This window comes from Ixodes scapularis, unplaced genomic scaffold, assembly GCF_016920785.2.
Source record: "Ixodes scapularis isolate PalLabHiFi unplaced genomic scaffold, ASM1692078v2 PGA_scaffold10__122_contigs__length_95168666, whole genome shotgun sequence".
NCBI lineage: Eukaryota > Metazoa > Arthropoda > Arachnida > Ixodida > Ixodidae > Ixodes > Ixodes scapularis.
Window position 1 is genome coordinate 77,437,489 of NW_024609836.1, and position 14,896 is coordinate 77,452,384.

At 47.3% G+C, this 14,896-nt stretch overlaps 1 protein-coding gene across 1 annotated transcript; it reads right to left on the reverse strand.

Annotated features, from left to right (window-relative positions):
• Nucleotides 1-209: 209 nt before the first annotated feature.
• Nucleotides 210-14,456, reverse strand: LOC115328569 (salivary cystatin-L-like). The gene is made up of 4 exons (XM_029989830.3): nucleotides 14,132-14,456; nucleotides 5,073-5,338; nucleotides 2,133-2,234; nucleotides 210-408 (listed from the first exon to the last, which is right to left on the reverse strand). Exons 2-4 carry the CDS (start codon nucleotides 5,304-5,306, stop codon nucleotides 301-303), a joined length of 444 nt encoding a protein of 147 aa, XP_029845690.2. The 5' UTR covers nucleotides 5,307-5,338; nucleotides 14,132-14,456; the 3' UTR covers nucleotides 210-300.
• Between the last annotated feature and the right edge of the window lie 440 nt (nucleotides 14,457-14,896).

Sequence of the window (14,896 nt, forward strand, 5' to 3'; positions counted from 1 at the left end):
CCGTTAAAATTTCCGGAAATTTCATATCTCTAGTCTAAAGGCGAGGCCGTAAAATAATAAGTTAAAAAACACGTGATGAAAGTCTCCGAAAGCCGGCAGATGTTAAAAAAAAAAACAGAAAAAAAAACTATTTGCTTTTTGAAATCGAAGGAGAAACGTTCGCGATCAAAGGTTCTAAAGGAAAACAGTGACTCGCGCAGGCCACCGTGGCGCAGGCAAATAATTTATTTTGATCCTACAAAAGACGTGGACGCGCTCTTGACGGTTGGACTGGATCTCGATGATTACCTCCTTCGCATGTCAGCACTTTTCAGCTGCCAACATCGGGGGTTCGCATTCGAAACGCGTAATGGAAGTTTGGTTTAGCCAGGGAACTTCGTAAACGACCGCGGTGCAATTCCGTTCGGCCTGCAAGAATTCGCAGCGAGGAAAATGAGGGCTACACCACATTGGAAGCCTCCGAATAATAAACACAGATTAAGGAGTACAGGCCAACAAAATGCAGGCATTTTCTTTTTTCCTCCACACTTCAAACTCCCTCTTCCTATCCAGTTATACTCCCACATCTCTTCCTCCACAAACACACACACACACGAACCTACATGCTACAACCACTCACTCTGAAGCGTCTGTTCCCCCCAAAGCCCCTGGGAGAGCCAGTCACTGCTTATGCGGAAAGAGCCTAGGCGAAGGACAAGGCCGAGAAGATGTTCAGTCCTAAACAGAAACTGTCTACGCTGTAAGGCTGAGAGCATGATGTTCCACCTTTTGCAATATCACAGCACACAATTTTTTTTTTTTTTTTTTTTTTTTTTACGTATTAACATAATTTTGGCCTCGTCCTTCGCCGAGCTCCGACCGTAAGTTGCAGCCCTCAGGGATTTTTCGAAGACCGCGTTTCCCCCTCCGCTAAGCTCTCTGCAACCAAGAAGCCGCTAATGCGCCTGCGCACCGATGGTCTTGTCTGCAGATTTTCGGGTATCGTAGCGGGTTGCGGAGGGCGTTGTTGAAAGGCGAAAACGATGTACGAAAACTCCCTATTGGCAACTCCAAGTGTTTTTCGGCTAACTATAGACACTCCAGATGTGCGTAGAAGATGCCTCTGGCTACTTTCTGGCTTGCTTTAACTTTTTCAGGTTTATTTGCACCCGTACGTATATACACTATATACTTTGTTCACCCTAACCACTGGTTCAAACGGCCTCGTTTTGTAACGTTTCGTTGCCTCATGAAAGCTCACGTACAAGTCACCGTGACACCTGTGCTTTATGTCATGCGTGGATACCAGTTGATGGAGATCGCCTGGCACGTGACATTCGCGACACTAATTTTTCGGGTACTTAGACGTAACGGAAGAAATTGGTGCGGTGTAAAGGCTGGTTCAAACAGAAGGCTGGTTCAAACAGATCCGTTTTCTTACGGAACGTTACGTTACGTTACGTCATTTTACAAACGCTGAAAAACAAACTATTCATTAGCCCCCATTCATTTCTCCCCGCATTGATCACAAACTTAAAGTTGGCATACCTCACTGCCAAACTTCAGCTTACATCAACTCTTTCATCCCTAGAACGTCATCTGAATGGAACCACCTTCCCGCATCATTAGTAACTATTCTATAAATAGATTTATTTAGAAAAGCTCTAACTACTAACTTTTGCTAGGATTATGCCGTACTAACACTTATAACGAAGTTGCCTTGTTGTTTGAATTTTATGCAGAGCCAATATTTTATGTTCACCCCCTCTGTATTGCCCCTGGGCCCTGAGGGCATTGAAATAAATAAATAAATAAATTTGGGGGACTACAAACATTTATTGATTGCCCAAAATGGGTAGATTTGGTTCTACCTTACCCATTATCTACGACCCAAGCAACAAAAAGTGTTTATTAATATTAAGCGCAAATATATTAGGTGTTTATATTTATCTCTTTATTAATTTCGTTTGATAGCCGTACCGGCGCTGCAGGCGAGAAACGCAAGCATGCCACGCTGCGTATTGAAAACCCTTTTCCATAAGCCGGCAGGGCGAGTATTGTTGAATTTGTGTCGCCCCATGGCTTAGGGGACCACGAGCGTAGCTGACCACTATTCTAAAACTCCCTAAGGAAGTCACGAATTGATGATTTACCTCGTTCACTTTCGGCGGACAGCACTCCATGCTGTAGACCTCAGTTTTGCAAATCGATTTTGCGGTGGTGAAGTTTAGTTTGTAATTCACTCCTGCAACGACCTAAAAAAAAAAAAAAAACACAAAAGATTAAACAAAACGGTGAATTTTTTCTTATTACGTTCGTTTCAAAATGAGGCCGTCAAGAAACACGATTACTATCGCATTCATGAATATCAGGTTGTAATAAAAAGGTACGTTGAATGTGCAACAACTAAACTGTTTACTGTTTGCTTATTACTATTCGTTTATAACTCCTCCAACACTTAAAAATATGACCTTCGACTGCCCCGATTTAGAGTCCTATAACGTCCATGTCTCAAAAGTGACCCCTAAGTGGCAACAAAATGACGCCAAAGAAGTCGGCGTGTCGTGGTGTCGGATGTCGCAATCCTGGCGGTTGGTGACAGAAGTCCTGGCAGAACGTATACGAGCGAACACGAATGTCGGTATCGTCGCGAAGTCTTAATTCGTGACTACTGGCTTGAGGTTCCGTGAACTGTCGAGCTGGGCAGCGGCCTGCAACAGAACGGGCGTCTGTCACATCCACCACGGCTGCTGTGACACTGGCTGGATAGATGCCGGCGTCCACATGACACTTCAATGACGTCATCAGGCGGACATGGAGGGACCATGTTCGAGGACGTGGTAAACACAGCAGTCGAAGGCGGGTTTAAGGCGCCATAGTTTCGCTAATACGTCCAGTTTCCAGATGTACCTAAAATATTCGTCAAGTTTCGGAGAAGTTGTCAGACAATGTTGACAAGGCTGTAAAAATACGGGGTAGTTGAAAGCTAAAAGTCTTTGAGTTTCATGAATGAAGTTAAACACGTACGTTTCGAATTCACCCTTCTAGAGGAACTGAATTGCACGTTGGTGCACCCGATGACTAAAGCAGGGTTCAAACAGTTGCATTTACCTGCGTTTGACTTCGTTGCGGCTGCGAGAAACCAGGACATCCCTGGTTTCCAGGGGGAATACATTCCACTCCTCTCAAATACAATAGCCTCGGCGCGGACAGGTTTTCTGGGCTTGGCGAGAGCCATCTATCGTCGGGGAGGTCTCGGCTATCGGGCGGTAAATGATGATAGTGATGATGGCAATTGTTCTACATACCAAATTTATTGTTCTGGAAATGCTCGAGACACGTGCCGCGCGCCACTTCTAGGAAGAACATGGCGTCTATACTTCGTTTCAGCTTCGGTCCAGACGCAGCCAAAGCTACAAGCGCCAGCTTCAGGCTTTCAGCATCCCTGCCAAGCACGCGCGCTCGTGCAGTGCAAGCACTGTTCTGGGCCACATGCTCGCGCTCGTAGCATCGGCTGCGTCTGGACCGAAGCTGAAACGAAGTATAAACTCTAGCTCAGTTACAGTGTTCTAGAGGGTGTAGTGGCAAGAGCGGCGCCCGCTTACAATGAAGCGCGTGAAGACGGTCGACGTAGATACCGCGAGTGGCGCTGGAGTTCTGTGCCCTAGGAGAATTAATGGCACGTGTGCGATGAACGAAGAAGACGACGAGGGTGACGCGGTACGCTTCTCCAAAATGTAGCCCCGTAGAACTTGTTTCGCGGCTATTAAGCCTGCAGCCAAGTGATAGCGTTGCTGAACGATGTGTCAGTACTGGGGGGGGGGGGGGGGGGGGGGGGGGGGAGGGGGGGGGGAGGGGGGTGTCGATATTAATTAAATAATCTCCCTCAAAACACGCGAATATTTCAAGTAGAGGATAGCACACACTCTACAGGCATTAGTCCAAAGGCAGTACTACAATTTACTATACTTCGTTTCACCATATGTTGTACCGCAGCGAAGGCTAGAAGCGCGAGCTCATAACGTTGGCAGCTGCTCTTAATTCACGAGAGCTTGTGCCGCCGAGATGTGCCCCAGAGCAAGGAGCTCGCGCTTGTAGCCTTTCCTGCGGTACATCATAAGGTGAAACAGAGTATACAGAACAACATTAGCAGTTGTTTCGCACCGCGAAAAGCTCCAGTCAAACCACAGTAGTAAGCGCCGAACAGCGCTGATGATGGGGCTGACGGGGGCGCGCTCCTAGGGCACAGAACAGCAGCGCCATGGTGTCGTCTACGCGCAAAATCTTCACAAAGTGACCGCCGCTCTTGCCACTACAACCCCCTCTCGAACACTGTAGCTCAGTGCTGCGCCAAATACTTTGCTGCGCTGTGCCGCCATGATCTTCCCATGAATTGCATGTTGCACGTGCCTCGTGCATCGACGTACCTTGCGCTACTTTTGAAACATGAAAGGGTTTCAGGTGGAATTGGAGACGACACCGCCGCGGCCGCCGCGAACCTCCACGGGCCCATGCGCGTGGACTGACGCGGACCTCCTCTCCCTCAGGGCTGGATTCGGCGCTGTAGGCGTTCTGTCTAATGCAAATGAGCGGAGTGGTATGTATTCGCCCTAGTAAAGTAATTGGCGCAACGTTGAACATCTGCGAACGTCTCCGCCTTTCCGTCTGCTTTCCTCCTCTCCACGAGGAAACGCAGCGCATGCGCATTCGCGACCAATCTCCGCAGGAGTCGTCCGCCATTAAATTGCAATCACTCCCCATGGCCGGAGATGGACCCTCTCTACAGTCTAGGCTGCCTAACACTTTTCCAAACATTGCATTTTCAACTCGTTTTACATTTTTGTGGAGGCTGCATTAAAGTAACCTCCACACAAGCACGTCACACCTTAGACTGTTAAGTCACGTGAAGTAGCTGACAGTATACATAGACAAAACAAAAATATATATAAGAATGCACGAACAAAGCGCTGTGGCGCAAGTTAGCCGGTGTAAGTTCCGTCAATGCAAAATTCGCCCCCCCCCCCCAAAAAAAAAAAAAAAAATAATAAAGAAAAATAACGAAAGGAAAAAAAAAAAAGATCTGAATTCGTCACCTGCGTTTCGACAGCTGTCAGGTTGAGCACAGTATCGTAGTAGTCGTGGGCCTTCGTTTGATTCGAAATCACCGCATGGGCCAGTTGAAGATACTTGGGATTACCACTGGCGTTCTGTACGGTCCATCCTCCGAGCAGGTGTCCTCTCGTCGACGCGCCATTGCCTCCGAGCAAATCAATCGAAACGTATAGGTAGCTCAGGAGCACAATCCAAGCACGAGGCAGAACGCACATTTCCTCTAGTTACTTCTTCTCTTTCTTTTTTTCTGTAGGGACGAAGAGATAAAATTATATTGTCAATGCTATATACAGACTGAAATACCTAAACCACGGATACATGCTAATACATGATACAAAAGAAAGTATGTATGCTTCTTGTGTCATGGAGCCTGCAGCGAGCGCTGTGACCTTCGTGTATGATGGATGAGCGGTACACAAAGACTCGGTTCACAAGCAGCGTTTGAAACTTCAACGACTGAACCAGGGTGACCCGCAACAAATGCCCTCTCCTACGGGCTTTTGTACCTTAGTCGGGTGACTGAACTATTTCCGCTCTCAAAACTTGTCGAACCAGGGTAACCTTTCGTTACCTTTATCTTCGAAGTAAACTGCGCCGCGTATCTGCGCGGTTTGTTCAATATGCGCCCACTATTTTATACCTCTGCGCACGGCTAAATTCCGAAATACGTTTTGTAATGGTGTAACTACGTTGCGCACACTCGAGGGTCGCGCGCTTTCTGAGAGAAATAAAGGACACGGCACTATATAGGGGATGACCAAAACGGGCGAAGACTGCAGCTGCTTGCATGTGCGTAGAGTTTTGGGCTGAGAAAACGCCTCAACCGAGCCAAACACGACCGCTCTACATGGATGTTAATCTTTGAAATTTGAGAGACGTAGCGGTCTAGCAAAATCCGTATAAGTGCCATCGATCCACTCATAACGATACTGAGAAAACCCGAAAATGTAATCGTTATAACCGATTATTGTTGTATCTGTAATAGAAACCGATCGTTATAAGCGGTACAGATCGTTATACGCGGTATCGTTATACAGTTGGATTGCACGTACTATTTTTCGTTTCCTCATACATCAAAGCGCGGTGAATAGGAAAGCTAGACGACATACAAATAAGAATATAAGATAATATTGCGCATTCACATGCGCTTGACTGACACACAGCTGCAGTGGTAGCACACGGAAACGATGAACGCCATAACGTTACAATTTCTGGTGCAGCTTAATTTGGCTATGATTGGCTCGTAGCGTTGGCTACTCTCTGACTCAGTGGTAAACGGAGTGCGTGTAACTAGAGCAAGAGTGCAGGCGACCCAGTTCACCCCTGACACAGTAAACCTCTGAGCGAGAGAAAAAAGAAACTGGCGAACACACAGACAAAAATGTTTTGTGTTTGTCTGTTCTTTCGCCCCCTCGTTTCAGGATTTACTATGCGTAAACTTCTCGTACCTCGGTGTTGTGACATCCGAAACATTCGCAGCGTTGTTGCTCAAAAGTCCTCCAGCGGCGTGTTGTACACAGTTTGAAAACAAAAACAATACAACCTTTGGAAGCCCCAAACACTCTGACGTGGAGAGGCGGAGCACGAGGAGAACTGCAGTATGACTAAAGTTTGTTTCTGTCGCGGTCCAAGCGTAGTCGTATGTATTTGACTGGGAACGACTCATGGCCTGAATCACGTCGAGTTGATTACTTAATCTTTATTTTTTTATGTTGCAAATGGGGGTTTGTGTTTGTCTTGGCTGGTCGTCTTTTGGATGCGTGCCCACCACTTGTTAAGATTGCAGATGAGCTCCCGGCTTCCGAATGCAGTTTTTTTTTTTTTACTACAAACATTGCAGGGTACGAAGAAGAAACATGAAAACTGATTAAGAAGCGACGTGCGCAACTTTTTTTTTTACGAGGTACACGTGCCGCCTCTTCTGTTATTTTTTGTATATTTTATTTTGTACGTATTTTTACCGAAACCTTTTCTGGTTGTACTTTCAATTCATGCAAGTTTCGAGCAACTGAGGGGTTTACGCTTAAATGTCTTTCATTCAAAAGCGAAGATTGAAATCTTTGTTTTCTAAAAACAAAATAGCTAAATTTATAGATACATTTTTTTTCGAAAGGACACGTGTTGAGTTTTGATTTTTTCGGTGACTGAATTATGTGTTAAAAAACAAATTCATTAGAAATACTTTATAGCGTCGCGTGACTAATTTTGGGTATCGCCACGTGCTCCAATTTTGTGCTCCCATTCCTGTACGACTCGCGGAAATACAGGGTGATTCAAGGAGACGCCAGGGGTGCTATGTTGCGCTTTTTGGACTCCCAGGAGACTTGGAAGAGGGAAGTGACGTCAATGACACAGCAAACGCAGATTGGATGTTGACAGAAGAAAACGAAATCAACACCCAATCTGCGTTTGCTGTGTCGTTGACGTCACTTCCCTCTTCCTAGTCTCCTGGGAGTCCAAAAAGCGCAACATAGCACCCCAGGCTCTTTAAATGCACCAAAAAATTTGGTTTCCTAACCTATCGCGCTACGACTTTGTGCAGCGTTGCCCACAGATGGTGCATTTTTTTTTTGTAAAATTTGCAAAGAGCGAACTTACACGAGGAAAAAGTAAAGAAAGAAAAAGGCTTAGCTCCTATGGAAACGCAGCGACGCCACCGGTCTTCAAACAACACGGCGCCGTTTCGCACGGGAGGAAAGAGATGGCGCAACGAACGCCGCCAACGAACGAGCATACGGCGCCGAGAGCCAGCGTCTAGCAGACGATATTTTCGATTAAAAAGCGGCGCGCGTTCCGCGGGCGGCGACAGTTGCAAAAACAAAATCAGGTGCGGTAACAACAAGGAACTGCAGTTCCTTCTCTGCTAAAGATGCCGGCTCTCGGCGTCGTATGCTCGTTCAACGGTGGCAGTTGGCGTCGCGACCGCTTCGCCATCTCTTGTCTCGCGTGCGAAACGGCGCCGTGTTGTTTGCAGACCGGTGGCGTCGCTGCGTTTCCATAGGAGCTAAGCCTTTTTGTTTCTTTACTTTTTCCTCAGGTAAGTTCGGTCTTTGTGAATTACAAAAAATAAAATAAAATAAAATAAAAGCACCATCTGTGGGCAACGCTGCACAAAGTCGTAGCGCGATAGGTTAAGAAACCGAATTTGGCGGTCGATTTAAGGAGCCTGGCGTCTCGTTGAATCACCCTGTAGAAACATGTTTTGGAATAGACCACTGATCTCTATGACAATTGCTGGATCGCGTTTGCCCGCTCCGCGAATGCGGTCACTGGCGGCCATCTTTAGGTAGAGTTATATCACCTCTAGCCAATGTAAGCTGCTGCAGCCGCTATCATCCATCCATGGCAGAGAGCGTTTTGGCAGGTGGGTTGGCAGGCTGCGGTCAAAATAGCATGGGTGATATTGCGTGCTTGATTAAAATTATTTGACGAAACATATTTTTGAAACCCGGCGTGAACAGTAGTCCGGTTTTTGAGGACCTGGTAAAAGTTTCACGAAATCGCAGTACCGGGAGAAAAGCAGCACAGCACGTATCGAAAGTCGCATCGAAAGAAGCATCGAAAGCAGACGACGGTACGGAGTCTGCTTTTGATGCGAGCTGCGCTGCTTTCCCCCGGTGCTGCGCTTTCGTAGAACTTTTGCCGGGTCCTTAAAGATGAGGCTACCGTTCACGCCGGGTTTCAAGAATCTGCTTCGTCGAACAACTTCAATCAAGCACGAAATGTCACCCACGGTACAGTGTACTAGATCTACGGCTATTTTTATGGCAGCCTGCCGCCATTGCGCTGTCCGCCATATTACTATGATGGCTAGAGATGATATAACTCTACCTAAAGATTGCCGCCAGTGACCGCATTCCGGTCCATAGGAGGAGCTGGTCAAACGCGATCCAGCAAATAGACATAGAGATCAGTGGAATAGGCCATTTGATATATTACCCAAGTACAGCGAACTAGAATATAGGGCAGTGGAGCGAGCGGAGAGTGGAGCGCCTTGTGTTGGCTGTCACCGCCGGTGGCGAAAGATGCGGCGGCGCTATGATCGCCGACTATTGAATGGGGCAGACTGGGGCACGTTCGGACAGCGCGTTTCGTCTTCTTTCTTCTCACAGCGTGTTCTATTGCTACTTTGCTCAGAACAGTGGCCTATCCTCCAGTCGATCTGCGTGTTGACACTACGGGTCAATGAGCCTTAAAAGACGTCTGAACCACTGCTACGCTCCAGGATGCAACACAGGGTACGCCCGAAGCCACGACGCAAGAAAGCTCTCGATGTTCAAGGCGCCCGCCGATCCTGAACGAAGAAGGCTGTGGGATCAGAGCTTGCACAGAGCTGGCAAGCCGCTCACCGCAGACTGCGTAATTTGCGAACTTCATTTCCAACCACATTTCATTATTAGAGACTATGTGCACCAGATCAACGGTGAGGAAGTTCGCATCCCACGAGGGAAACCTACACTCGCTCCTGACGCTGTCCCCATGGATTCACGGAGCCTCCCACCTTGCACAAGCATGCATGCGGCTCTCAAGACAGATCAGCGGGACGTGACAAGCGACGAAGGTGTCACGCCAGCAAAAAAGTCACGCCCATCGACTTCAGACGGACCCGAATTTGTCGACCATCCAGATGGTACTAGCAGACCCCCTGTGGTCACACCTCTCGCCACGTTGAAGGGAATCATACCGCCGAACAGGCACTGGGTTCTTCACCAGCTTGACGACACCGAGGGAGTGTGTTTCACATCGTGCTCTCTCAACTCGCTCACCGGTGAAGTGAAGGTAGAAAAGGCAGTGTTCTTCACCGCAGACAGTGCCGGTGTTTTCTATTCAAAGGCGTTTGTGCTTGGTAAGCTGGTGGCCGGCTCGGCAATGTCAAACATGCAGGACGCAGCAAACGTATTGCAGCGCGTGTGTGAAATGCATCCCTGCAACGGCGCCGCAGCACTAAACGAAGCTTTCCTGGTGAGCAACCTCACAACGAGCTTGCGAGACCAAACAGAACGCAAGTCTGGAACTATTTTCAGCGTTAACTGCCAAGGAAGGGCGACAAAAAAGGGCACACCTTGCACCGCTTGCAGATATTTAAGAAAGGCCCTCTTTACTCGGCAGTCACGTCTCAAAAGACGTAACACAATGCCCAGAAGCAGCAGAGGGTACGCTATGCAAAAGCTGCGAGCATGCACCCGCAAAAACAAGCGCCTTTTACTGAGGCTAGACAAGCTTGCAGGAGATGTCAACAGAATGAAAAATGAATGTGCCGCGACTCCTGATGATGTGCTTACCGAAAAGATAAAGTCTCTGCCACCGAAACAGCAACTGGCTGTCAGACAATGCTTTGAAGCATCGAAGAGAAAAGACACACGCGGCATGAGGTATGACAAGCAATGGATTCTGGAGTGCGTCCTGCTTAAAATGAAAAGCCCAAAGCTCTATCGGTACATGCGTAGGCAGGGCATTCTGACCCTTCCAAGTGAGACAACAATTAGGAAATACACAGCTCAGTAGAAAGGTAGTTATGGCTTTAATGAAAAAATGCTGAGAGTACTGAAGCAAAAGACTGCCAAACTTGACGAGTTTCATCGGCACGGGGGATTAATTATTGATGAAATGAAGCTCTCTGAACACCTGTCGGTCACTACAGGAGCCGAAATCGAAGGCTTTGTTAACCTAGGACCCTACACACCTGATGAACAAAAAACGTTGCCATGCAATCAAGGCCTTGTTGTAATGTTTGTCCCTCTGCTAGGCGCTTGGACGCAAGTTCTTGGGGCTTTTGGAAGCAATGAGAACGTAAAGGGTGACCTTCTAGCCAAAATTGTGCTGGAGGCCACAGTTCTGGCAGAAAAGGCTGGTCTCTTCGTGGACTATGTGACATGCGATGCGGCGTCATGGAACAGAAAAATGTGGCGAATGTTCAACGTGCGGGCATCTTTGAAAGAAGTGATTTGCAAAATACAACATCCAGTCGACAGCAGCCGGTTCCTTCATTTTTTTTCTGATTTTCCCCACCTTGTAAAGAACGTCCGGAACAGACTCCTCACCACGACTTTCAAAACGCATGCAGTTTGTGAGAGAAGCCCTCAAGCTGGAAGGCAGTGCAGCCACTTTGAAAGTGATGCCAGGGATAACAAGTGTCCATGTCGCACCCAACAATTTTGAAAAAATGAGAGTGAGTTACGCCTTTCAGCTGTTCGGACAGGGCCCTTTGCGAGCATTCTTCTTTTATCGCACGCGGCTGCAGAGGAACTGCGGTGACATCGAAGGAACACAACGGTTCTTCATGAGAATGAAATCTCTGATTAGTGTCATGACTGCCAGACACCCGACAGAAGCCCTGAGACCCGGCTCTGCAGGTATAGAGCAGATCAAAGAAATGCTCAATTTTCTGAACACATGGGAGTATCAGGCTGATAAGTTGCACTTCCTAAGCAAGTCGACTGCAGAGGGACTAAGGATCACTCTCACCAGTACTCTTGAGCTGCTCCGCTATTCGCGTGAGAAGGTAGGATACACGTACGTGCTCACCTCGCGGCTGAGCCAAGACAAGATCGAGAACTTTTTTGGAATAGTTAGACTCTCTTCAGGTTGCAACACGCACCCCACGCCGCAACAATTTTTGCTCACAGTTCACTGTTTGTCGTTCTACAACTTAGCACGCAGCGTTGCAGGCAGCAATGCAGATGAGGATGTGATCAGCTCTCTCCTTGACGCTGGAGACAAGGGACAAGAAACTGCCAAGCAAATGCTGATCAACACAGTGAAATCCCACACAGATGAGAAGGCAACGTTGTCAAGTTCACATACCTCGGATGAGAGTATAGAACATAAATACCATGTGCAGAGGAGCGACTCTAGGCTCATATACTACCTGGCTGGGTACGTTGCAAGAAAATGCGTTCTTCCGAGCAGATGCTCTGCTTGTGTTGGCACACTCCTGCTGCCGGAAGAGGAGGGACGCCTTTTGCATGCTGCAGAGACTGTGCGCTATAATGACAAAGGTGGCCTGCTGTATCCTTCAGTCGAACTTTTTCGCTTCATAACAGTGTTGGAGGATATCTTCACAGGCTGCTTCAGTGTACGGAAAGTTCACCGGGAGAGTGTGATGGACATTTTGGAGATGATTAACTGTGCTGGTCTCTTGAAGATTGGATGCGCAGATCACGCAAAGAGCCTGACGCCTTGCGTTATCAGCTTTTATGTAACATCGAGACTTCATTTTTTTGTGAAAAGTCTGAACAGGTCCAATCTTCTATCTAAGAGAAGGGCAGCTACGCACGCCAGGATAAGCAAAATGTGTTAGTCTTGTGGAATTCACTACTTGACGGCAGCACATTCCTTGCGTGTAGATGCAAGCATGAAAGTATGCTTGCATCTATTATAATAACTAAATGTGAGAAATAGTTGATTCCTAGAGAAGAAGTGTATGAACTATCTGAATAAAATTGGAACTCTTTGTCTGCGGTCAATCGCTTTTTTGCACCGATAATCACCGATTTTAGCCTCGTCGTGAGACGTTCCACCGAAATACACCAGTGTTTTGAAAATAAATAAACACCGAGAAACATCCGCCGATTTTCCTCACAAATAAACACCGGAAAGTACACACCCTACCTATATTCTAGTTCACTGTAACCCAAGCATCAAGGATAATGCAGAGATTGGTGTTCCACGCGCCACACGCGCACGCCTTCCCCGTGTGAAAGATTCGAAGTAAATAACCAAAATAAAGCGTTGATGAACGCGCGTGCAAGATGCCATTTGTTTTAGGTGTTTGTTTTAGAAAAGTTACTACTGCAGACGCCGGCACGTGCGGCGCGTGGAACACCAATGCCTGCGTTCTCCTTGATGCTTGGGTAATATAGCAATAGGTCTATTGCTCCGCACTTAAAATGGATCTCACGTGTTAAATGTATTGGAACCTGTTTTTGTTTCGCAGAAACTTCATTGTTTTGTCATACATACGTCTACAATCTAGGTGCCATCTTCGTACGATTATACTTGCGTCAGAGCGCTTGTGTAAAGGCCGCCTATTTGAGTGGCCGTGGCAACTCGATTAGGCTAGATTAGTTTCCGCTTTAAGGTGAGATTGTAGTGTTCGGGTGTAAAAATAGCCCTGGCTAGGAGCCATCAATTTTTTTTCCTGGTTCTATACATCTACCAAGTACGAGATGATTGCATAGATTGCACACGAGAGAAATGTAGCGGAAGTTCGCTGGCGACTCAATTAATAATAAGAAAAATATAACTACGTGTGCACCTATAGCAAGCAGGTGTCGAAATGTACATATTCATTTATCCCATTCTAGCAGGTATTTGATCAATCAATGTTATTTTTAACGACAATAAGTTCTTTCAACCAGCTTTTATAATCGCAAAAAAACATCGCAGCACTAATCTAGCAAAGAGTATAGACGGAGATTTCGCTCATTCGAACGAAAAGAAAAGCTGACGTCCGGTCGATAATCGCATGCGGCGTTAAAGTCACCTGTATGTTAGAATACGCAGAGTAAAGCGGAGAATTACTGCGTATCTCAGCGAATGAGAAATATCCTACCAATTCCCTAACAGCTGAAGCTGCGCTAAGCCGTTGTTTTATTGGCACAACAATGCGGATAAGGGGATAAGATTTTTTAGCCAATACAAATACCAAGCCACTGCCACTACTATAGGCAGGACACAGCAGCATATGTGTAACACTCCTAGCTTTAAAAAACATATAGACATAAAACAACTGAATTACGCATGGACACAGCAATTTAGTTCAGACCCACTAAAGCAAGTATGAGCACAATACATCATGTTAAAGAAGCAATGGAATATATCACACACACACACACACACACACACGCACACACACACGCACGCGCACACGCACACGCACACGCACACACACACACACACACACACACACACACACACACACACACACACACACACACACACACACCTGACGTTCGACAGTATATAAGAGATGATCAAATGCACTATAGTACTGAAAGCCTACAGACAGTAGATAAATAAACGATTGAATGATTCTTACCTGGCAATAAGCGAATCGCTCGCTCAAGAATCGCGCACCCATTTTCGCGCTTTCCTAAGCGTGGCTGGCATTACGCGGGAAACGAAAGCGCTTACACTGCCGCGAATCATCCTGACATGTACCGCTGTCTTGTATATACCGAAGGGGAGCTTCAAGATGGCGGTCGTTGCTACGCATGGGCGTCTAGTTATCGTATAGTCGTCGGACTGTGCGACTCCGCTGTTAAGTCTCCGTGCCCGGGGATGAAGTATACGCCAGAGGAAACGGGCGAGATTAACAGCAGTCGCTAAGTCTCGCACTCTCGACGCCGGGCCATAACGCGGGCTCCGATGCCGCAGATGCGGGCTCGGTCGGCGCAGATGTTGGGGGGAGGGGGGAAGGGGGGGGGGGGAGCAACAAAACAACACAGTGAAGGCCACGAGCCATCGGAGCCGAGTTTGAATGACACAGCGACGTGAGGGGGTCAGGTGACACGTTCTCGGCACGGGATTGGCTGGAATGGCTTGTAGCGTCCGCCGCGGTGCATCCTAATGTCAAACGGATTTTGAGCGAGTTTTATCGAATGCGCTTTGGGACAGAAGAGAAACGAAGGAAATGTGGCTGTAGCAAGAATTGGTATAGACGCTTTTCGGCAGCTGCGCATGGGCACCACCAGAACGGCCCTTCAGTTTTTGTTTCTTCTTATTACATTTACTTCATTTCGTCGTGACCCCAATTCAGGGCATGTCATTGATATTTTAGATTCTATGCTGTGTGCTTACCCTC